The following is a 24,278-nucleotide window of genomic DNA, read 5'->3' on the forward strand; positions in this document are numbered from 1 at the left end:
TTGAGTTTTCCAACGGAAGAGAGCAATGAAAGGTTGGCAGCTTGGCAGTACAACTCACCCTCTGATTGCAGCGCTGACTTTGACATCTGGAGAAAGGGCTGTGCAGGAGGAAAGAAACCTGGGCCCTTCTCAGTCTGGGTTCAGGCTGGGGCACATCACCTGTTAGAAGAAAAATCCATGTGGTTCAGGTCCAAGCTGGGAATAAAATAAAATGGAGACTGATTGGAAAGAAAGTTTGATGATGAACACAACTTAACAGGAGTTCTGGGACAGCTGACAAAATGGAGTTGAGAGTAGGTGGGTTTTGATACTTTCTTTGGGCTTTGTATTTGAGCTTCCTATTCCTGTGCAAGAACATGTCTTTCAATATTCTAATGGCTGTCATCAGATTCCTATGGGGTCATGGCTGGCTCTATAGGCAAAAGGGGAACTGCAAATCCTCGGTGCTTGTCTGAGCTAATCCTCTCAACCAGGGGTGAAATGCTACCGGTTCAGACTGGTTCAGGTGAACCGGTAGTAAAAAATGCTACGGGTTCAGCTGAACTGGTATTTCCGACGATCAGCTGGGCAATGATCAGCTGTGACGCACGATTTATATTAGCTAGAATCGTCGGATTTCCTGCTCTCTAGCTAATCTAAATCGCGTAGTACAGCGGATTCCCCCCCCCCTGTTCTACTTATCTTTGCGGACTTGGCTTCAAAATATTCCTTTTTTAGTGCTGTGCGGGCGTGCCTCAGGTGTGCATTTGCGCAAAGCGCACACTCGGTAGCAGACTCAAAGAACCAGTAGCTGGCTTCAGAGGATTTCAACGCTGCTCTCAACCTTTTTGGCTTGTCTAATTGCTAATTTGGAGTTTCCTGTCTGACCCAGTCTTTCTGAATGGATTACCAAATCTGCATTTCTAAAAGCTGGCCTCTTCAATTTCTACGTTAATTATGTCAAAGGAAAATTTATACAAAATGTTTTATAAGTGGCATTTACCACCTGCGAGATTAGCAAAGATGTATGAAAACTTATCAGCTAAATGTTAGAAATGTAATCAGATACCAGGTTCAAATATGTGGTGGACATGCTCAAAGGCAAAAAAATATTGGACTAAAATACATACTTGGTTAGAAAAAATGATAAAGCAACATATAGATTTGAAACCAGAAATAGTTTTGTTGGATATATACCAGAACAGTATAATAAAGAGAAAACATACTTAATTTTAAATGTATTAATGGGAGCAAGAATTGTGTTTGCACAACAATGGAAAAATGAAGAGATTCCAATAGATGAAAGTGTTATAAAAAGTACTAGAATGTACTGAGATGGATAAATTAACACTTAAAATAAAAGAAAAAAAGAAACAGAATACTTTTTAACATGAGATTTGTTTTACCAAAACAAACACAGAACATAGAACAGAGGTTAGAATCTAAAAAGACTAAAAAGATAAATTTTCTTGAAAATTTTATAAGATGGACAAACTAATTGTATTACTATTTTGTGATTAATACTGATATGTCTATTATGATTACTATTATGATTAATGTTGCGTCTCTACTTATAACCGGCTCAAAAGCCTGATTGGGCTTATTATCAGGGGATGTCTTATTTTGGGGGAAATTGTAATATTTTGTCTCTTTTAATATTCCCCAAATATTTCATTCCTTGGAGGGGTGGGGTTGGTTGTTGGTTGCTGACTTCCTACACACCAAAATGCCATTGGTTGTAATTCTCAAGACTTCTGGAGGGCTTCAGATAGACGGGGTGAAATCCAAATTTTTTTACTACCAGTTCTGTGGGCATGGCTTGGTGGGCATGGCAGGGGAAGGATACTGCAAAATCCTCATTCCCACCCTACTCTGGGGTCAGCCAGAGGTGGTATTTACCAGTTCTCCAAACTACTCAAAATGTCCACTACTGGTTCTTCGAACTGCTCAAAATTTCCACTACCGGTTCTCCAGAACCTGTCAGAACCTGCTGGATTCCATTTCTGGTAAAATCACTGTGTACCTCATAGACCTCTGATTAGGTTTCAATGCCAACGACCAAGTCCAATTCCAAGCAGCTCCTCCAGAAACGAAAGTAGAAGCTAGGATCAATTTCCTCCCAGCACCCCCACTCACTTCCGAAAAAAAAACAATTTAGGCTTTGGGAGGAGTTACCACCCCCAATTTGCTGCCTTGCTAAGCAGCCCGCCAAGGCAAATAGGCGGGAGATTCAAATCTCTGCTCACCCAGCCGGCTCGCAATTCTTCATCTGTCCCGGCGGTTCCAGTCTCCCTCACCATCCACCAAACGCTGCTTTCTAAGGCGCTGGAACTAAAACCGCTCAGAAAAAATGCCGCAAGGTTGAATTCCACAGAGCCTGCCTCGGTGCTGCCGAGTGGTAACTCTGAAGCCGCCTTTATGTGGGAGCAATGGCGGAGGCAGTTATGCCAGCAGACTAGGCAACCAGCTCAACTGCCGGCAGCACTATCAAGCTAAAATAGCTCGATGGGCTTGCCCTCCCAAAGGGCAATAACCCGCACGCTGCAAGTAAATCCACCTCGTGGGCAGTCGACCTGGAGCCCCAGAGCCGATCTGCCCACTCTGCAGCACAAGGAAAACCAGCTGCAGCCGCAACTGGCTCCTGAAATAAATAAATCCTCTTCTGCTCCCTCCTAACAAAAACAAACTCTCAAATTAAAAAATTTTTAAAACACAAAAAAATCCTAATTAACTACACTAACTGCAAGAGCAGTTTAACACACATCCCTATTGCTAGACTGAGCGAAACAACTGAAGCTCAGCAGAACAAAGGAGGCGTGGTCACAACAGATTTAAAGAAATACTACACTTAGTCCCTAGCAAGCAGATGAGAGAAAACCCACGCTTGAATTGCCTAAGCATCACAATGGAAAATGGCACCTGACATGAACATAATTAGTAAGGCCAGGAGGCCTGGTTAAGTTCAAAATTGAAGAATCACCTTTTCAGGATTCCCAGATCATCAAAATGCCATCAACTTTATTAGAAGTGCTCTGTATTTGTAGGACTACATTTTCAATGTGGAGGCTTTGCATTTTGCCATTTGAAATATATGGGGTTGATTGATTTCTGTATTAAGGTTTTATTGCTGTAAACCATGTGGAGACATATGAGTTAGGCTGCCATATACTTTTTTTACTGAACAAAAATACATAGAGAGGAATATATATATATTTATATCCCCCATTATTACATGTAGAAACAACTCAAGGCGGCCAACATACCTAATATAGATTCTATTATTCTATTCTGTTCTGTTCTGTTCTGTTCTATTCCTCGTGTTTGATACTAAAACATATTTCACTAAAAAGAATCATGCAAGAAATTAAATTTTGACTCAAGTGCAATTTCTTGTGAGTGATAAGGGAGAAATTTTGTGCAAAACTATTTTTGCCTGCAATCTGGATATTTGAATGGCTACTTCCCTATGTGTAACCTTACATGATTTATAAAGCTAGACTTAGTATGGAAATCTTTCCCACAATCCGGACATTCATATGGTTTCTCTCCTGTATGAGTCCTCTGGTGTATCACCAAATGGAAATTCTGACTGAAACGTTTCCCACATTCAAGACACTCATATGGTTTCTCTCCTGTGTGAGTCCTCCGATGTTTCACCAGGTTGCAATTCCGACTGAAACTTTTCCCACAATCCAAACACTCATATGGTTTCTCTCCTGTATGAGTCCTCTGGTGAATCACCAGGTTGGAATTCCGACTGAAACTTTTCCCACAATCCAAACACTCATATGGTTTCTCTCCTGTATGAGTCCTCTGGTGTTTCGCCAAGTTGGAACTCTGGCTGAAACTTTCCCCACAATCTGGACATTGATATGGTTTCTCTCCCATGTGAGTTTTCTGGTATATCAATCAACAAGTTGGAATTCTGACTGAAACTTTTCCCACAATAAAGACACTCATATGGTTTCTCTCCCGTGTGAGTTCTCTGCTTGGAATTCCAAGTGAAACATTTCCCACAATCACAACACTTATATGGCTTCTCTCCTGTGTGAGTCCTCTGATGATCAAGCAGGTGGGAATTTTGACTGAAACTTCTCCCACAATCTGGACACCTACATGGTTTTTCTCCTGTATGAGTTCTCTCGTGTATCATTAGGTTTGAATTCTGACTGAAACTTTTCCCACGATCCAGATACTCATATAGTCTCTCTCCTCTGTGAGTCTTCTGGTGTATCATGAGATGGAAATTACAACTGAATCTTTTCCCACAATCCAAACACTCATATGGATTTTCTCCTGTATGTGTCTTCTGGTGTTTCATCAGGTTGCAATTATGTCTGAAAGTTTTCCCACAATCACTACATTTATATGGTTTCTTGCCCGTGTGAGTCCTTTGATGTTCCACCAGGTGGGAATTCCGACTGAAACTTTTTCCACAATCCAAACACTCATATGGTTTCTCTCCCGTATGAGTCCTCTGGTGAACCACCAGGTTGTAATTGAGACTAAAACTTTTCTCACAATCCAGATACTTGTATGGTTTGTCTCCTGTGTGAGTTCTCTGGTGTATCACTAGCTTGGAATTCTGTCTAAAACATCTCCCACAATCCAGACACTTATATAGTTTCTCTCCTGTGTGAATCCTCTTGTGTACCCCCAGGCTGAAATTCTGAGAGAAACCTTTCCCACAATCTGGACACTTATATAGTTTCTCTCCTGTGTGAGTTCTTTGATGATCAACCAGGTAGGAATTCTGGTTGAAACTTTTGTCATAATCTGGACATTCATATGGTTTCTCTCCTGTGTGAGTCCTGCAGTGTATCATCATGTGAGAAATCCAACTGAAACTTTTTCCACAGTCAGAACACTTATATGGTTTCTCTCCCACATGAGTCCTCTGGTGTGTTACCAGTTCAGAATTCCGTGTGGAACTGTTCCCACAATCAGCACATTCAAAGTGTGTCTCCCCAGTGTGCGTCCTCTTGTCTCATCAGATGACTGTTCATGCTCAATCTTTTAATCGTATTGGAAGCACTGGTACGAGTTTCTCTCTTGTATAGGTCATTCAACGAATCATGAGAGAGGTGTTTTGAGTAAAGTTTTTGCTGCACTCCAAACATTTGTATCATTTTTCACTGGATGGATCCTCTCGTGCATAATCAGCTGTGATCTGCAATCTGTGTTTTTCCCACAAAAAGCCATGTGTGGGGTTTTCTCAACACTAATATTCTTGGATTCTTGAGGAGGCAAAAATATTTCTGATCTCTTACTTGGAGGTTCTTTGATTCAAGCCACTCTTTCTTTCCTCAAGTGCTTTCACTAATGCCTACCCATTTTGGCTATCCAAGGGACCTTTTCCTTCTTACTGACTTCCAGTTATTTTCCACTTTTTCCAAGTGAAAACTCTGTCCTTGTAATTCTCTACTTTGTCTACACTTTTTGGAGGTGGTGGAAAAGATTCTGATTGATGTTTCATGAAGATTCTGTTTGTTTTACATTTTAATGCTGTTTCTCATTCTCTTTTGTCCAGAGTGCTCTTCCTGGCATTCTCTTTGTCTGTAAGATTCATATGAATGGGTTAATTTCATTATTGCTTAAAAAAATGTCTGCAGGACATGTGAAAGCAGCAACACTCCCCCCATGTATTACAATGAAAAAACAAACTCCAAAATTCTAGTTTAACCTCTAACATTATGATTCATTTGGCATGACTAAACAGCCACCTGTCTGAAATGGTACAGTATCTCCTGCTTGAGGCAGGGAGTTGTACTAGATAGAAGATCTACATGGTCCGTTCCAACTATATTCTGACTGATTGACATAGAGACGACTAGCAAGATTGAAACTGAAATATCAACTCAAACATAAGATTCCCTTTTTGGCTTGGGTAAATCAGTCATATACACACAAATATACAGCTAGAAGGATTTAAATTATTTAAAAGAAACAGACCAAATATAAGAAGAGGTGGAGTTGCAATATATATAAGAAATAGCTACATCTCTATAGAAATAGAGCAGATATGTAAGTTTACTGAAAATAACGACTAGGGGAAACATGATAGCAGTGTTCCAATATCTCAGGGGCTGCCACAAAGAAGAGGGAGTCAAACTATTCTCCAAAGCACCTGAGGGCAGGACAAGAAGCAATGGATGGAAACTAATCCTCGGTGGTGCAGCGGACTAAGTGCTGTTAAGGGCTAGCACTTAGCTGCCAGCTGCCTGCAATTAGTGCGAGTTCAAATCTCACCAGGCTCAAGGTTGACTCAGCCTTCCATCCTTTCGAGGTAGGTAATTTGAGGACCCGGATTATGGGGGCAGTAAGCCAGCTTTGTATAGAACAACACCGCTTTGGGGGGGAGTTTGTTGCTTATCTTTTCCAGAAAAGGTTTTGAGGTCAGACCAATAGGTCTGTAGTTTCCTGGGTCCATTTTTTCCCCTTTTTTGAAGATGGGAACTACATCAGCTCTTTTCCAGTCCTCTGGTAGTTCCCCAGTGCTCCAGCATCTTTGAAAGATATAGTTCAGTGGTTCTGAGATCACGTCTGCCACTTCCCTCAGAACCTTGGGGTGTAATCCATCTGGTCCTGGCAATCTGAACTTGTCAGGGGTGGTCAGGTGTTCACTTACCATTTTCTTGCCTATTTTAACCTTTGTTCCTAATCTGCTTTTTTGTTTGTTTTGTCAAAATCTGGGAAGATTCTGGAAAAGATAAGCAACAAACAGCGAACACCTAGAGGGAAACAGTTATAACCAAAAACCAACATGGATTTGTCAAAAACAGATCATGCCAGCAGGGTGGATTTGATTTAAATCGTGATTTAAATCACTAGTAAAAAAACTTGATTTAAATCAACTCGATTTAAATCATAATTTTTAAAGAGCAACTGTCATCTCTGCTACTCCTTTGACCCACTGTTGACTCACCGATAGTCCCAGTGTTGCAGAATATACAGCCTTGTGCTATATAACTAAGCTCCATTTCATGCTGAATAAACTAAATTATTTATGTATCTTAAATAGAAAACTATCTTACGATAGATTTTTACCCCCAAAGTTTTTTATTAAAATAAATTCAATAAAAATAAAAAAAATCCGATTTAAATAAAAAAAATCCAATTTTTTTGATTTTTTTAAAAAAATCATTGATTTTTATCCACCCTGTATGCCAGACATATCTTATTGCATTCTTATCAAAACTAGTGGACAGTCCTAGGCTGCATTAACAGAGGGGTAGTATCAAGGTCATGTGAAGTGTTAGTATCATTTTATAATGCCTTGGTAAAATGACACTTGGAGTACTGCATCCAGCTTTGGTCCCCACGATGTAGAAAACATGTGGAGACTCTAGAAAGAGTGCAGAGAAGAGCAAGAAAGAGGTTTAGAGACTGAAGGCTAAAACATATGAAGAACAGTTGCAGGAACTCTCTGTCTACCCTGTTTTCCCCAAAATAAGACATCCCCTGATAATAAGGCTTTAATCGGGCTTTTGAGTGCATGGCAATAAGGCCAAACGCTTATTTCAGGGTTAAAAAGAAAATAAGACAAGGTTTTATTTTCAGGGAAACACAGTAGTTTACTGAAAAGGACTAGGGGAAACATGATAGCAGTGTTCCAATATTTCAGGGGCTGCTACAAAGAGGAAGTCAAGCTATTCTCCAAAGTACCTGAGGGCAGAACAAGAAACTGAACAGAAACTAATCAAGGAGAGAAGCAACCTAGAACTAAGGAGAAATTTCCTGACAGTGAGAACAATTGATCAGTGGAACACCTTGCCTCCAGAAGTTGTGAATGCTCCAAATACTGGAAGTTTTAAAGAAGAAATTGCATAACCATTTGTCTGAAATGATATAGGTTTTCTGCCTGAGCAGGGGGTTGGACTAGAAGACCTCCAAGGTCCCTTCCAACTCTGTTCTTCTGTTACTCAAAACATAGGAACACAGAAATACACACCCGTGAATTTATATATGTTGACAATCTATATGCGCTTCAGTGTGCAAAATGTCCCAGAATTCTATTCATTCCAACCAGGGTGGATAAAAATCAATGATTTTTTAAAAAAAAAATAAAAAAAATGTATTTTTTTGATTAAAATAGGATTTTTTTTTATTTTTATCAAATTTATTTTAATAAAAAACTTTTGGGGTAAAAATCTATCGTAAGATAGTTTTCTATTTAAGATACATAAATAATTTAGTTTATTCAGCATGAAATGGAGCTTAGTTATGTAGCATGAGGCTGTATATTCTGCAACACTGGGACTATCGGTGGGTCAACAGTGGGTCAAAGGAGTAGCAGAGATGACAGTTGCTCTTTAAAAATTATGATTTAAATCGAGTTGATTTAAATCAAGCCTTTTTACTAGTGATTTAAATTATGATTTGTGATTTAAATCAACTCGATTTAAATCAAATCCACCCTGGTTCCAAAGTTTTGATCTTAGTTGAAAAAGGCGGGGAACAGATGAAATGTGGGGACCAAATCCTAGGCAAGATTTAAAAAATCCGTTTTTGCCCACGAAACTCCTCACTTGCCAGGAAAGCAAACATGTCAATAACATCACAAGGAATGAGGTGTGAGGTGAAGGCTGAGGGAGATGGGCGGTTAGGAAATGTGAAAAATACATATTATTTTTAAATCTCCCAGCAGAAAATCACAGCCATCAAACTTTAAAACTTTAGGAAGGGAAAGAATATGCAGCACAGCCCGCATCTTTCATCCTTGTCCCTTCGCTGCTTCTCCGCCGTGGAGGCACCCAAAGGGCCCGACTTCCTCCCGGCTTCTCCTCCGACCTTCCCTCCACTCACCTCCCAGGAGCATCTTCGACCCCTTGAAACAGCACAAGAGGAACCAGCGACGCCATCTTCCTCCCCGTGGGTCAGCCGGAAGAGGAAGTCCCCTCTGCCCCATGCCTCCTCTCCTCCACATCCCCTCTAGCAATCCAATACTCTTATCTCCCCTCTGGAGATTCTCAGTCATCCAGGTCATGGTTGTCCCAAAGGTGCTTTTTCAGGAGGCAACTGGATTTTCTGCTTTTCCTTTAAAGACGTTTCGCTCCTCATCCGAGAAGCTTCTTCAGCTCTGACTGGATAGTGGGGAATGGAAGTGTTTATTTATACTCCTTGTAGACAAGCCAGTTCCGTTATAAATCCTTTGGGAAGACTAACACTCTATCGTTTCGTCTCGTTCCAGCCCAGCCTCTCCCGCTTTCCTAGAGTAGCTCTGTTGCCCCTGTACCCTACCTGCTGCCTAGGCGCGAGTGTTGCTTCTTTGTAGAGCGCCATCTAGCGCCATAAGGCTGAAGAACGTGTTCGTTCTACTACTTCAACTCTTAAGGGATTTGCAAGAGGTTTTCCCGGATTCCCTGCTTCCTGATGTGCCATCCGTATGGATAGCTTTGTAAGCGATCGATATCAAGAGAACTTTATCTGGCGGAGGTGCTCAATGCATTGCTGCAGATTAAGATCACTTGTAAGTGCAGCTGAAGAGGCTAATGAAATGGAACTGCCAGGATTGCCCTCACTAAGCAATCTGGTCACATCACTTTTTATGACCACATTGTATAGCAGTGAAAATCCTGACACCAATTCCTGTCATAATGCAAGAAATACCCCCTTTTTTTTACAAGCTCAGGAGGGGGCTGGAAGAGTAATCCCTCCCCCCGGACAGTTGGCATCCTGGCAAGCTTTATACTTTGAACAGCAGTTTGTAATGCATAATAAAATCATAAGGGGTTTTCCTGGCAGAGCAGTTCAAGGCATTGCTGCAGATTAAGATCTTCTCTAAGTGCAGCTGAAGAGGGCAATGAAAGGTTGGCAGCCTGGAACTTCAACTCACCCTCACTCACTTTGCAGCTCTGACTTTGCCACCTGGAGAAAGGACTGTGCAGGAGAAAGCCACCTGGGCCCTTCTTAGTCTGGGGTCAGGCCAGGACATATCACCAAAACAGCACTGGTTGCAATTCTCATGGACTTTTGGAGGGCTTGGGATAGATGGGGCACAACCATTATGTCTTTCCTAGTTCAGATTTCAACACCATCGACCATGCTATTCTTCTGGACCGGCTTTGGGTACAGGAAATGGGAGGCAATTTATTATGGTGATTCTATTTCTACGTTCAGTTGGCGTGTGTAGAAGAGGACACCTGATGTATGCCAGTGAGACTTGGACCGTATACAGGAGGCATGCTAGGCAATTTATTTATTTATTGGTCCGATTTATATGCCGCCCTTCTCCGGAGACTCAGGGTGGCTTACAATGCGTTAAGCAATAGCCTTCATAATTTTGTATATACCTGCTTAGTACGGCTTTCGCCCCCCCCCCCAAGCGGTGTTCTTTTTTTATACAAAGTCAGTTTATTGTCCCCAAAATCCGGGTCCTCATTTTACCTACCTCGAAAGGATGGAAGACTGAGTCAACCTTGAGCCTGGTGAGATTTGAACTTGCACTAATTGCAGGCAGTTGGTGCTACTTTAACAGCACTTAGTCAGCTGCGCCACCCATGGCTCTTGAACCACTTCCACACGACCTGCCTCTGCAGACTTATGAGAATCTGGTGGCAGGACAAGGTGCCAGACACAGAAGTCCTCTCCAGAGCAGGCCTGTCATCAGTTCACACCTTGCTGATATGAAAGCCCAGACACACTGGGCAGGCCAAGTTGCAAGGATGCCATGCCATCGCATCCCTAAACAGCTCCTCTATGGTGAGTTGTCTCAATGTAAGCGATCACACGGGAGACAAAGGAAGCGATAGACAGGTTGAAAGCCTCCTTCAAGTTCCTGGATATCGACATCACCTCCTGGGAAACCCTGGTACAAGATCGATTGACATGGCGGACGTTGATCCACTGCCGGACATTTAAAGACAGAGAAACATCCACAGCACAAGAGGAGCAAGCACTCCGCAAAGCCAGAGCTGTAAATGCTGCAACAATGGTGCCTACACATATCTGCCCAACATGTGGCAGAACATCCCGTGCCTGTATAGGCCTTACCAGCCACCTGCAACCAAACCGTTGACAGCCCACAACCGTTAGATGTCAAGGTCCTCTTCGAACACAATGGACGAACATCATCATGTAGAAGAGGAACAGAGTCCTGGCCCCTGAAATTGGGGTGTCCCGGGTCTCAAGCCTTTGGCTGCTGCTTTTCAACATCTACATGAAACTGCTCGGGGAGGCCATCCATTCTGAGATACCCAATTATGTACAGGTCGTCCTTGATTTACAACATTTCAGTCAGTGACCATTTGAAGTTACAAGGGCATAGAAAATTGACATGGCCATTTTTCACATTGCAGCATGCCCATGGTCATGTGATCAAACTTCAGATAGTTAAGAGGCCTTGCACACAGGTCATTAATGCCTTGTTCACCTAGTTTTGGCTTACCGCACTGGACCAATGGGCCAACTAGAAACTTCAACTGGTCCAGAACACAGCAGTGCACACAATAATGGAGGCTTCTAGGTTGCCCATGTAACATATTTGTCACGCAAGCTTCACTGGATTCGTTTTTTAAGGTGCAATTGAAGATGGTCATCACCTTTAAAGCTATTTATTATAACAATAGCAATAGCACTTAGCCCTATATACCACCACACAGTGCTTTATAGCTCTCTCGGTATATAGTGTCAGAATATTGTCCTCAACAATCTGGGTCCTCATTTTACCAATCTCAGAAGGATAGAAGGCTGAGTCAACCTCGAGCCCTATCAGGATCGAACTCCAGGCAGTGGGAAGAGTCAGCCAGCAATACTGCATTCTAACCACTGAGCCACCAGGGCACGTCACTAGTTTCCCACCTTTATTATTTTCCCATCTGCCTGTTCTACCAGGTCAGATAGGGTGGACACATTCCTAGCCCCTTGCCTTAAATATTACCATCTGATAGGAGCTAGGAAGTGAGTCTTTTCCGTTGCAGCTCCTGCCCTATCAGACACTCTTCCCCCTGACATTTGGAAGGCCTTTATCCCCCTAGTCTTCCATAAAGGAAAGAAGATGTAGCTTTCCCCCTAAACACTGGGATTAAAAAGAGATGCCTGTGCATCAGAAGCTTGATTGGGAGCCAGGTGTTTGTTTTTATGCATTTAGTTTTAATATGGTTAAGTTAATTACTGATTGGGAGCTGGCCAGTGTTTGTTATAACATGGATGGCTACATAAATATTTTAAATAAATCAAAGGAAAAAGATTAATCTGGAAAATGGTGCTACTGAGGTTGCCCATCTGCAGGTTGCTTGAGGCTCTGAAGATCTATGCATTTCTTTAATTATCAAATTGATATGCTGCTAAACCTGCGGTGAACTTCTCCAATTTAACTCCTTGCAAGGAGAAAGATAACCAGATTTGGGCAAGAATGGCACCTGACATGAATATAATTAATAAGGCCAGGAGGCCTGGTTAACTTATAAATTGAATCACATTTTTGGAATCCGAATGACCACCCGAATGCCATCAACCTTGTTAGAAGTGCCTTCTCTTTGCAGGGCAAGTAAATGTTAAATATATAGGATTTGCATTTTGCCATTTGAAATATATTGGGATTATTGATTTCTGTATTAGTTTTATTGCTGTAAACCATGTGGAGTCATTATGAGTGGGGCTGCCATACATATTTTCATGCTAAGTAAAAATACATACATACATACATGCTTATATCCTTTATTATATGTAGAAATAACTCAAGGCGGCAAACATACATAACAAGAGATGCAAGCTCCTTTACTCTGGCCCAGCATAGCACTTCCCCTTGATTCCGTGATAAGGAACGACCGCACTGGGCCAGAGAAAGGAAGGTCAGATAAGGTTAGAGAAAAGAAAGAGAAACGAAGAACAAAGAAAGAAAAAGGAAGCTCAAATCAGATTAGAGGCCTCCTGGCTAGAACATACGAAGAACAGTTAGAAGAACTGGGCATGGCCAGTCTAGTGAAGAGAAGAACCAGGGGTGACACAACAGTCTTCCAATATTTGAGGGATTGTCATAAAGAGAGGGGGACAGTCTATTTTCCAAAGCACCCGAAGGGCAGACGAGGAACAATGGATGGAAACTGATCAAGGAGAGATTCAACCTAGAAATAAGGAGACATTCTGAGACAGTGATAACAATCAACCAACGGAACAACTCGCCTTCAGAAGTTGTGAGTGCTTCATCACTGGAGGCTTTCAAGGAGAGATGTGACTGCTACTCGTCAGAAATGGTATAGGACAGTGATGGCTAAACTTTTTCAGACTGGAGTACCCAAAGCGCGTGTGCGCGCCTGAACCCCCAAAATGCAATGCACTTGCAGCCCCCCCCATGCGTCCCAACACCCCCCATGCGTGCGCCTCTCCTGAGCGTGCGTGCACTGCCTCCTTGCCCGCCCCTCGTGTATGCACGGCAGAGACCTAAAGACCAGCTGGCCAGTGGGAGGCGCACGTGCATGTACAGCGGAGCTGAACTGGGGCAACAGCCTGCATGCCCACAGAGAAGGCTCTGCGTGCCTCTTCTGGCACACTTATAATAATAATAATAATAATAATTTTATTTCTATACCGCCCTTCTCCCGAAGGACTCAGGGCGGTGTACAGCCTATTTAAAAACACAAAAAACACAACAACAATTTAAAATTTAAAATCATTAAATCATTAGGCTCCAATTAAAATCCCAGAAATTTAAAATACCCCAATTTAAAACGTTATGTTAATAGCCCTGCCTGGCGGAACAACAGGGTCTTCAGAGCGCAGCGAAACACCCGGAGGTCGGAAATCTTTCGTATTTCGGGGGGCAGTTCATTCCACAGGGCTGGAGCTCCCACAGAGAAGGCCCTCCCCCTGGGTGTCGCCAGCCGACATAACTTGGCTGATGGCACCCGGAGGAGACCCTCTCTGTGGGAGCGGACTGGTCAGTGGGAGGCTATTGGTGGCAGAAGTCGGTCTCGAAGGTACCCGGGTCCTATGCCATGGAGCGCTTTAAAGGTGGTAACCAACACCTTGAATCGCACCCGGAAGACCACTGGGAGCCAGTGCAGCTCGCGCAGGAGGGGTGTCACGTGGGCGCAACGAGTTGCACCCATAACCACCCGCGCGGCCGCATTCTGGACCAGTTGGAGCCTCCGAGTGCTCTTCAAGGGGAGCCCCATGTAGAGAGCATTACAATAGTCCAACCGGGAGGTGACAAGGGCGTGAGTGACCGTGCGCAAGGCGTCCCGATCCAGAAAGGGCCGCAACTGGCGAATCAGGCGAACCTGATAAAAGGCCCCCCTGGCCACGGCCGTCATGTGCTCTTCTAAAGACAGCCGTGCGTCCAGGAGGACACCCAGATTGCGAGCCCTCTCTGTGGGGGGCAAAGATTCACCCCCAATAGTCAGCGATGGCACCTGCTGACTATATCGGGGCGCCGGAAGCCACAGCCACTCGGTCTTGGAGGGGTTGAGTCTGAGCCTGTTCCTCCCCATCCAGGCCCGCACGGCCTCCAGGCAGCGGGACATCACATCAAGGGCATCGTTGGGGTGGTCTGGGGTGGAGATGTACAGCTGAGTATCGTCAGCGTACAGATGACACTTCACCCCGAAACCACGGATGATCTCACCCAGCGGCTTCACATAAATGTTGAACAGGAGAGGCGAGAGGACCGACCCTTGCGGCACTCCCCATGCGAGATGCCTCGAGGTCGACCTCTGTCCCCCTGCCAACACAAACTGCGAGCGGTCGGAGAGGAAGGAGGAGAACCACCGCAAAACGGTGCCCCCTATTCCTAACCCCCTCAACCGCTGCAGCATGATACCATGATCGATGGTATCAAAAGCCGCCGAGAGGTCTAATAGGACTAGGACAGAGGAGCAGCCCCTGTCCCGAGCCCTCCAGAGATCATCCACCAATGCGACCAATGCCGTTTCAGTGCTGTACCCCTGCCTGAAGCCCGACTGGTACGGGTCTAGATAGATAGCTTCATCCAGGTGCCGGGGAAGTTGTCGTGCCACCACGCTCTCAACAACCTTCGCCACAAAACGAAGGTTGGAGACTGGACGATAGTTGGCTAATTCAGCCGGGTCCAGGGAAGGCTTCTTGAGGAGGGGCCTCACTACCGCCTCTTTCAAGGCGGCAGGAAAGGCACCCTCACTCAGAGAAGCACTTATAATCCCCTGGAGCCAGCCTCGTGTAACCTCCCGGGAGGCCAGCACCAACCAGGAGGGACACGGGTCCAATAAACACGTGGCGGCACTAATCTTACCCAGAACCCTGTCCACATCCTCGGGAGTCACAGGATCAAACTCCTCCCAGGTAACATTCTCAAGACCTGCCCTCGTCTCCTCCCGTGGACTCATCCAGTCGGAGTCCAAGCCATCCCGAATCCGAGCGACTTTATCGTGCAGGAATTGCACAAAATCCTCAGCACGACCCTGCAAGGGATCTTCCCGCACTCCCCCCCGGAGGAGGGAGTGGGTCACCCTAAACAAGGCGGCTGGGCGGTTCTCTGCAGATGCGATAAGAGCGGAAAAGTGGTTAGACTTTGCCGCTTTTATCGCCACTAGGTAGGTCTTGATATAAGACCTCACCTGTGTGCGGTCGGAATCGGATTGGCTAGTCCTCCAAATGCTCTCTAGGCGTCTTTTCCGACGCTTCATCTCTCTCAGCTCCTCAGAAAACCAAGGAGCCAGTTGAGATCGGCATCGGGTCAGAGGCCGCAAAGGCACGACGCGGTCCAAAGCTCCAGCGGCCGCCCTTTCCCAGGCGGCCACCAGCTCTTCAGTCGAGTCGTGTGTTAGGGTCTCAGGGCACGGCCCAAGCTCCGTCAGGAACCTTTCGGGTTCCATCAGGCGCCTGGGATGGAACCATCTAGTTGGCTCCGTCTCCCTGCGGCGGGGGGGTGGCGGTAGGAAAGTCTAGTTGGAGGAGCGAATGATCTGTCCATGACAAGGGTTTAATATCTAGGTCCCCTCTACCAAGATCATTCAACCACTGACCAGAGACAAAAATCAGGTCCAGAGTGTGTCCCCCTATGTGAGTGGGGCCTTGAACTAACTGGGTCAGGTCCATGGCCGTCATGGAAGCCATGAACTCCCGAGCTGCCTCTGACGCCTCACCCGCGGATGGAAGGTTGAAATCCCCCATGACAATAAGTCTGGGGGTATCAACCGCCACCCCGGCAATGACGTCGAGTAGCTCGGGCAGGGTCGCTGCTATGAACCTTGTCATAGGTTCGCCATCACAGGTATAGGATAACATGCTTGAGCAATGGGTTGGACTAGATGGCATAGAAGGTCCCTTCCAACTCTGTTATTCTATTCTATTCCACTCTCATGTTTGATATTAAGACATGTTTTACTAAAAGGAATCATGCAAAAAAAATTAAATAGTTAATTGTTCAGCTGAGCTTCCAATGAGAGAAAAGAAACAAAATTCATGATTCCTCTACACACATTAAATTTTCCCTCAGATGGAATTTCTTGTGTGTGATAAGGGAATAATTTTGTGCGAAACACTGTCTGTAGTCTGGTTATTTGAATGATTACTCCCCTATGTGTAACCTTACATGATTTATAAGGCTAGACCTAGTACTGAAATCTTTCCCACAATCCGGACATTCATATGGTTTCTCTCCTGTATGAGTCCTCCGGTGTATCACCAAATTGGAATTCCAACTGAAACTTTTCCCACATTCAAGACACTTATACGGTTTTTCTCCTGTGTGAGTCCTCTGGTGTCTCACCAGGTAGGAATTCTGACTGAAACTTTTCCCACAATCTGGACACTGATATGGTTTTTCTCCTGTGTGAGTTCTCTGGTGCATCAGCAGGTGGGAATTCCGAGCGAAACATTTCCCACAATCTGGACACTGATACCGTTTGTCTCCGGTATGAGTTCTCTGATGTACCACCAGGTGAGACTTCCGACTGAAACTTTTCCCACAATCTAAACATTTATACGGTTTCTCTCCCGTGTGAGTCCTCTGGTGTTCCACCAGGTGGAAATTCCATCTGAAACTTTTCCCACAATCCAGGCACTCATATGGTTTTTCTCCTGTGTGAGTCCTCTGGTGTTCCACCAGGTGGGAATTCTGACTGAAACTTTTCCCACAATATAGACACTCATATGGTTTCTCTCCCGTGTGAGTTCTCTGATGTTTCACCAGGTAGGAAATCTGACAGAAACTTTTCCCACAATCTGGACACTCATATGGTTTTTCTCCTGTGTGAGTCTTCCGATGTCTCACCAGATTGGAATTCTGACTGAAACTTTTCCCACAATCTGGACACTCATATGGTTTCTCTCCCGTGTGAGTCCTCTGGTGTATCAGCAGCTCAGAATTCCATGTGAAACATTTCCCACAATCAGAACATTCAAACTGTTTCTCGCCAGTGCAAGTCCTCTTTTGTCTTACATGTATGCGCATTGTAATCCTTTTGCCACTGGTAGAGATTCTCTCCAATAGGGTTCTTCCATCAATCATGAGGAAGCTTTTCGGAGTAAAGCTTTCGTTGCATTCCAAACATTCCTATGGCTTTTCATTTGGTGGATCCTCTTATGCATAGTCAGCTGTGATCTACAATATGTTTTCCCCCCACATTAAGCTGTCTGTGTTGTTTTTCCAACATTCATATTATTAGATTTTTGTGGAAGCCAAAAATATTTCTGATCTCTTACTTGGAGGTTCTTTGATTCAAGCCATTCTTTCCTTCCTCAAAGAATTCAAATAATGCCTGCCCAATCTGGCTATCCAAGGGACCTTTTCCTTTCCACTGACTTCCAGGAATTTCCCACTTTTTCTTTACTTGGAAATTATCCTCCTTGCCTTCTCATTTAATGCTTTCATAAAGTCTATTTTTTCCAGCTCAAAAGGTTGTTCTTGTTATTCTCTCCCTTGTCTCTCATCTGCTGAGGAATGAAATGAGGTTTTCACTTTCCAGAGGAAGGGAAAAATTTTTGTTTGATGGCTTGTTTTCCTTTTTAATGCTGCTTCTCGGTTTCTGTTTTCCACAGTAATCTCCTTGGCATCCTCTTTGTCTGTAAGATTCATATGAATGAGTTAGTTTCATTAATTGTCTAAAAAATGGCTGCAGAACATGTGAAACAGGAAAAGCACCCACATATATTAACATGGAAAAACAAAGACTAAAATCGTAGTTTAAGCTCTAACATTAATTATGATTCATTTGGCATATAGAAGGCTAGCAAGATCCAAGCTCAAATATCGAATCAATTACAATATTCTCTTTTTGGCTTGGATAGATCACACAAATATGCACGCCTCTCTGCACAGAGATAAAAACCTATGAATTTATGTATGTAGGCAATGTATATGTATCAAGTGTGCAAAATGTCCCAAAAGTGCATCCACACAAACTTTTTATTTAAATTTACAAAGGTGGAGACAATAATAGATGAAATGGTGCCCAAATGCTATGCAAGATTTAAAGCATCCGCATTGCCCATGAAACTGATGGGCGCTTAAAAACTATAAAAAACATATAAATATTTCTTTAAATAGCCTTTAAAATAGCTATCCAGGAGCCTGGATAGCTCAACAGACTAAAAGCCTGTTATTAACATTCAGCTGTCTGCAATTATTGCAAGTTCGAATCTCCCCAGGCTCAAGATTGACTCAGCCTTCCATCCTTTCTAAAGTAGGTAAATTGAGGACCCAGATTGTGGGGGCAATAAGCTGACTTTGTATAAATATACAAAAGTATGAAGGTTATTGCTTAACGCACTGTAAGCAGCCCTGAGTCTCCGGAGAAGGGCGGCATATAAATCTAATTTAAAAAAAAATAATAAAAAAAATCTCCCACCTCCCAGCAGAAAATCACAGGCAGCAGATTTTAAATCCCCAGAGGAATAAAATTTGGGGAGGGGGAAGAATATACAGCAGCAGCCCCCATGTTTCAACCTCGTTGCTTCCTCTGCTTCATACCCCGTGGAGGAACCTAAAGAGCCCGACTTGCTCCCGGCTTCTCCTCCGACCTTCCCTCCACTCACCTCCCAGCAGCCGCTTCCACCCTCCAAGCGGCACAAGAGGCTCCGCCGACGCCATTATCCTTGGGTGAAGTTCCTCTGTCCTTCGCCTCCTCTCCTCCACATCCCCTCTAGGAATACGGCCCCAGGGCGAATCAATGAACTCTCTAGGAATACAATACTCTATCGTTATCAACCCGTTCCAGCCCAGCCTCTGCTCCTTCCCTAGAATACCTCTGCCGCCGCTGTACCGTACCTTATTCCTGGACGCGAGTAGGGCGCCCTCTGGCGACGAAAGGCCGAAGACCACGCTCGTTCTATCTACCCTAAGGCGCTTGAAGATATTCTCATGGATTCTGTTCTTCCTTGTGTGCCATCAAGTCCTATTCGACTCTCATCGAGCTCATCGGTAGCTTTTCTCCCTGAGGCTCCATCCCCAAACCTTTTCTTTCAGGTCGCCCAAGTGGGTATTCATTGTCCCTGGAGTTGAGCCCAAAGCTTCGTTTGCAAGGAACGGCCACTAAACCAAAGGAAAGCGCCCTTTGGAGGGGGTGGGGTGGGGCTGGAAATGATGTGCAAATAGGAAGGTGGGAAAGTCCTCCTCCCTTGGTTCCAGACAGTTTTTCCTCTGGAGGGAAGCAGGATAACTTCTCAAAAACCTGCCTCTGTAACTTAGTGAAGCTGTAAGAACGAAGCTTGACCCCTCGCCCCTGTGATTTTATTTTCATTTACTTCCATGTTCAGCTAACAAGCTCGGTATTTCTTATTGGTGCTCCACCCCTGCTTAGCAATGGAAATTCTGGCACCAATTCCTGTCGCAAATTGAGAACTACCCATATTTCTTTTCCAAGCTCAAGAAAGGGCTGGAAGCGTAATTCCCCACCCCATCCCCGCGCTTTACACCTTCAACAGCCGTTTGTAATGCATAATAAAATCATGAGAGGTTTTCCTGGCAGAGGAATTCAAGGCATTGCTGCAGATTAAGATCTTTTATAAGTGCAGCTGAAGAGGGCAATGAAAGGTTGGCAGCCTGGGAGTTCAATTCACCCTCTGCTTCCAGCTCTGACTTTGCCACCTGGAGAAAGGGCTGTGCAGGAGAAAAACACCTGGGCCCTTCTCAGTCTGGATTCAGGCCAGGGCACATCACCAAAACGGTATTGGTTGCAATTATCATGGACTTTTGGAGGGTTTGAGATAGATGGGACTACAACCATTATATCCCTCTTAGACCTCCCATCAGGTTTCAATACATCAACCAGGATATCCTTCTGGACCAGCTTTGGAGACAGGAAATGGGAGGCACTTTATTACTGTGGTTCTACTTCTGCCTCCATGGCTGGTTCCAGTGGGTATTGGTAAAAGAGGGCCTGAATCTTGGCCTCTTCAATTTGGGATCTCGTGGCTCAAGCCTTTTGCTCCTCCTTTTTAACATATCTAATTATATACAGGCAGTCGTGGACTTTTTTGGAGCTCCCTGACCATCAAAATTCCATCAACCTTGCTAAAAGTGTCCTATACAGGTAATCCCCAATTTACGAGCATTCATTCATTTAGCGCCCATTCGAAGTTACGAGATAAATGCCCCCTAGTGTTTACGATCAAGTCCCGAAATTACGAATGTTGCAGCGCCACAGCAGTTGTTCGGCCTTATGAAGACTGCAGAGGGTGTGCAACATTCACACCTATTTCCCACCCCCCTCTCCCCACAACTGCTTCCCTCTCCCATCCTGCCACGCCAGACTAACAAGATCTGGCTCCACTCTGCCTCAAAGGTTTCTTTGCCTTTGAGGGAGAGGAGAGTCAATAGAACTCTCCTCTCCACTCTCAGTGCTGTAATATCACAAGAGTTCTGGCACCCCCATCTTCTTTTGCAGAAACTGGGTGCCTGAACTCTCGTGAGTTCATGGACCCCAGAAACTTTTATTCTCCACACAAAAAGCGTTTACGGTGCCTGTCTCCTGCTTCTCCATCCACCATCTCCTTTCCGCCACCACCGGGACACTTTTCACCCAGAGACCTGACGGAGATTAGAAGCTTCATTTGTGTGCAAATGGGGCATTTGAAAATGGAGCGAATCACTCAGTTTCCAAACGCCGCATTTACAAGCAGACAAAACTTCAACGTACGAGATTCACTCCTACGAATGAAGTTACAAATAGAATGGTGAGGCTCCATTACATTTGTAACTCGAGCATTACCTGTACTTGCAGGGCAAGTACATCTTAAATGTGGAGGCTTTGTATTTTGCCATTTGCAATATGTAGGGTTTATTGATTTCTGTAGTAGGGTTTTATTGCTGCAAGCTGCCCAAAGTCAACAGGAATTGGGCTGCGATATACATTTTTAAAATAAATCATACATACTTATACATATTTATATCCCCCTTTATGATATGTACAAATACCTCAAGGCGGCAAATATACCTAATACAGATCTAAGCTTGCTTTCCCTGGCCCAGCACCTCGACTCCATGAAAGGAAACTGCAGCACTGGGCCAGAGAAAGAAAGCTCACATCTCCCCCCCCCTCATATTTTGATACTACGACACATTTGACTAAAAAGAATCAAGCAAGAAATTAATGCATCAAATTTTGGCTTGTGTGTGATTTTTTGTGTATGAAAAAAATTGAATTCTGTGTGAAACATTTTCCACAATCTGGACACTCATATGGTTTCTCTCCTGTGTGTAACCTTACATGATTTATAAGGCTAGACCTGGTCCCAAAATCTTTCCCACAAACTGGACACTCATACGGTTTCTCTCCTGTGTGAGTTCTCTGGTGTATCACTAAACTGGAATTCCTTATGAAACCTTTTCCACAGTCAGGACACTCATATGGTTTTTCTCCTGTGTGACTCCTCTGGTGTATCACCAACCCGGACTTACGAAGGAAACCTTTCCAGCAAAACGGACACTGATGTGTTTTTTCTCCTGTGTGAGTCCTCTGATGTATCTCCAAGTCGGAATTCTGAATAAAACTTTTCTCACAAAAGAGACACTCATATCGTTTTTCTCCTGTGTGAATTCTCTGGTGTTTCACCAAGTAGGAATTCTGAGTGAAACTTTTACAACAATCTGGGCACTGGTACTGTTTGTCCCCCGTGTGAGTTCTCTGATGTACCACCAGGTTAGAATTTCGATTGAAACCTTTTCCGCAATCAGGACACTTATATGGTTTCTCTCCTGTGTGTGTTCTCTGATGTACCACAAGCTCGGAATTCCAATTGAAACATTTTCCACAATCTGGACACTTATGTGGTTTCTCTCCTGTGTGAGTCCTCTTGTGTATAACCAGGTAGTAATTCTGACTGAAACTTTTGCCACAATCCAGACATACAAATGGTTTCTTTCCTGTATGAGTCCTATGGTGTTTCACCAGGAAAGAATTCTGACTGAAACTTTCCCCACAATCCTCACACTTATATGGTTTCTCTTTCATGTGAGTCCTCTGGTGTATCACCAGCTTGGAATTATGCTGGAAACTTTTCTCACAATCTGGACACTTATATGGTTTCTCTCCCATGTGACTCTTCTGGTGTTCTACCAGGTAGGAATTGCAACTGAAACTTTTCCCACAATCCAGGCACTCATAGGTTTTTTCTCCTGTGAGAATGCTCTGATGTACCATCAGATGGGTATTGCAACTCAAACGTTTCTCACAATCTGAACACTCATACAATTTCTCTACCATGTGAGTCCTCTGGTGTTTCACCAGGGAGGAACTGTGACTGAAACCTTTGCCACAATTCAGACATTCATATGGTTTTTCTCCTGTGTGGGTCCTCTGGTGTATCACCAGGTTGTAATTCTGACTGAAACCTTTGCCACAATACAGACACTCAAATGGTTTCTCTCCTGTGTGAGTCCTCTGATGGAGCACCAGCTTAGAATTCTGCTTGAAACCTTTCCCACAATCTGGACACTCATGTGGTTTTTTCCCCATGGTCGTCATCTCGTGTTTCAACATAACAGATTGGGAGCACTGGTAGAGCTTCTCTTTTGTAGAAATCATTCCACGAATCATGAGAAAGCTGTTCTGATTAAAGCTTTTGCTATACGCCAAACATTTCTATGGATTTTCGTTGGGTGGATCCTCTTCCCATAATCAGCTGTGATTTACAAACAATAAGCTGTCTGTAGGGTTTTTCCAACACTAATATTCTTGGATTCTTGAGGCGGCCAACAATATTTCTGATCTCTTACCTGGAGGTTCTTTGATTTATGCCGCTCTTTCCTTCTTCAAAGGCTTTAATTGATGCCTGCCCATTTTGGCCATCTGGGCCTTTTCCTTCCCACTGACTTCCAGGTACTTCCTACTTTTTATTTGGAAATTATCCCCTTTCACGTCCCATGTAATATTTCCTTGAGTTCCATATTCTCTGTTTATTCCAGCTCAAAACTGCTCGTTATTCTCTCCCTTGTTTGTCATCTGATAAGAGCAGTTTTTACACTGCCTGAAGAAAGTAGAAAAGATCTTGATTGATGGTTTGTTTTGCATTTTAAGGCTGCTTCTCATTTTCTGTTCTCCAGATTGCTGTTCTTGGCTTTTTGTCTGTAAGATTCATATTAATGGATTAGTTTCATTATTGTATAAAAAAAATGGCTGCATAATATGTGGAAGCAGCAAAAAAACATCCCCAAATATTACCATGAAGCATCAAAATTCTAGTTTAAGCTCTAACATTAACTATGATTCATTTGGCGTATAGAAGAATAGCAGGATTCATGTTGAAATATTGACTGAATCATAAAATTCTTTTTAACTTGAATAGACCACACATATCTCTTTTACTCTACATCTCTACTACTCTACCGTGTTTCTTCAAAAATAAGACCCTGGTCTTATTATTTTTTTGAACCCTGAAATAAGCGCTTCGCCCTATTGCCATGTGCTCAAAAGCCTGATTGGGTTTATTATCAGGGGATGTCTTATTTTGGGGGAAATGGTATATCACTAAAATAATCAACCCCGTGGTTTACAATCCCTTTCTTCTCCTACATGTGGGGAGCAATGACACAACAATGAATCTGAAAACAAGAGATGACGAATACCTAGGAAAGAAAGTTAAAAGAAGTAGGAGCATAAGAGGTGTTTTCGTCTATACTTCCAACAAAAGGCCAACATCCAATGATGCTCCCGCAAATTGTTTTAGAAATGAACTACTGGCTTAAAAACTGGTGTTGTCAACAGGACTTCGGCTTCCTAGACCATGATTTGCATTACTTACATGAAGGGCTGCTGGCAAGGGACGGAGTGAACCTTCACAAGAACTGGAAAGAATATATTTGGAAAATGACTGGCTCATCTTTTCAGAAGGGCTTTAAACTGAAATTGAGGGGGAGGGAGAGCCAATCTTCACGACCTTTAGAA

At 43.8% G+C, this 24,278-nt stretch overlaps 3 protein-coding genes across 3 annotated transcripts in view; all 3 read right to left on the reverse strand.

Annotated features, from left to right (window-relative positions):
• Window positions 1-8,853, reverse strand: part of LOC139312025 (zinc finger and SCAN domain-containing protein 2-like) — a 40,778-nt gene extending 31,925 nt beyond the window's left edge. The window contains exons 1-2 of the mRNA XM_070936549.1: window positions 8,785-8,853; window positions 59-195 (exon numbers count right to left, since the gene is read on the reverse strand). The gene's annotated coding sequence lies outside the window, so the exon portion shown is untranslated. The remainder of the gene's footprint in view (window positions 1-58; window positions 196-8,784) is intronic.
• LOC139310064 (zinc finger protein 84-like) lies at window positions 130-9,261 on the reverse strand. The gene is made up of 6 exons (XM_070934229.1): window positions 9,220-9,261; window positions 3,910-4,960; window positions 3,738-3,860; window positions 3,460-3,695; window positions 2,226-2,393; window positions 130-159 (listed from the first exon to the last, which is right to left on the reverse strand). The coding sequence occupies exons 1-6, from the start codon at window positions 9,259-9,261 to the stop codon at window positions 130-132; spliced, it is 1,650 nt and encodes a 549-aa protein (XP_070790330.1).
• Window positions 9,262-15,827: 6,566 nt separating this feature from the next.
• LOC139312027 (zinc finger protein 420-like) lies at window positions 15,828-22,607 on the reverse strand. The gene is made up of 2 exons (XM_070936550.1): window positions 21,907-22,607; window positions 15,828-17,321 (listed from the first exon to the last, which is right to left on the reverse strand). The coding sequence occupies exons 1-2, from the start codon at window positions 22,596-22,598 to the stop codon at window positions 16,463-16,465; spliced, it is 1,551 nt and encodes a 516-aa protein (XP_070792651.1). The 5' UTR covers window positions 22,599-22,607; the 3' UTR covers window positions 15,828-16,462.
• Window positions 22,608-24,278: the final 1,671 nt, after the last annotated feature.

Source organism: Pituophis catenifer, unplaced genomic scaffold (assembly GCF_029215685.1).
Source record: "Pituophis catenifer annectens isolate HBS135680 unplaced genomic scaffold, rPitCat1.0.hap2 SCAF_2, whole genome shotgun sequence".
In the NCBI taxonomy this organism is placed as follows: Eukaryota; Metazoa; Chordata; class Lepidosauria; order Squamata; family Colubridae; genus Pituophis; species Pituophis catenifer.

Bases quoted from the DNA above. Each gene is read 5' to 3' on its own strand.
- LOC139310064 (XM_070934229.1), bottom strand. From the start codon at position 9,261: ATGGCGCTCTACAAAGAAGCAACACTCGCGCCTAGGCAGCAG. The intron at 3,696-3,737 runs GTCGGAATTCCA...GGACTCATACAG, and splicing joins GGATTGTGGGAAAAGTTTCA to GAGAGAAACCATATGAGTGT. The intron at 160-2,225 runs GTGAGCAGAGAT...TTCTTCTAACAG, and splicing joins AAGAATTGCGAGCCGGCTGG to GTGATGTGCCCCAGCCTGAA.
- LOC139312027 (XM_070936550.1), bottom strand. From the start codon at position 22,598: ATGGTAGAGAAATTGTATGAGTGTTCAGATTGTGAGAAACGTTTGAGT. The intron at 17,322-21,906 runs GTGTCTCTTTTG...AAGACAAAAGAG, and splicing joins ACAGGAGAAAAACGATATGA to GACTTGCACTGGCGAGAAAC.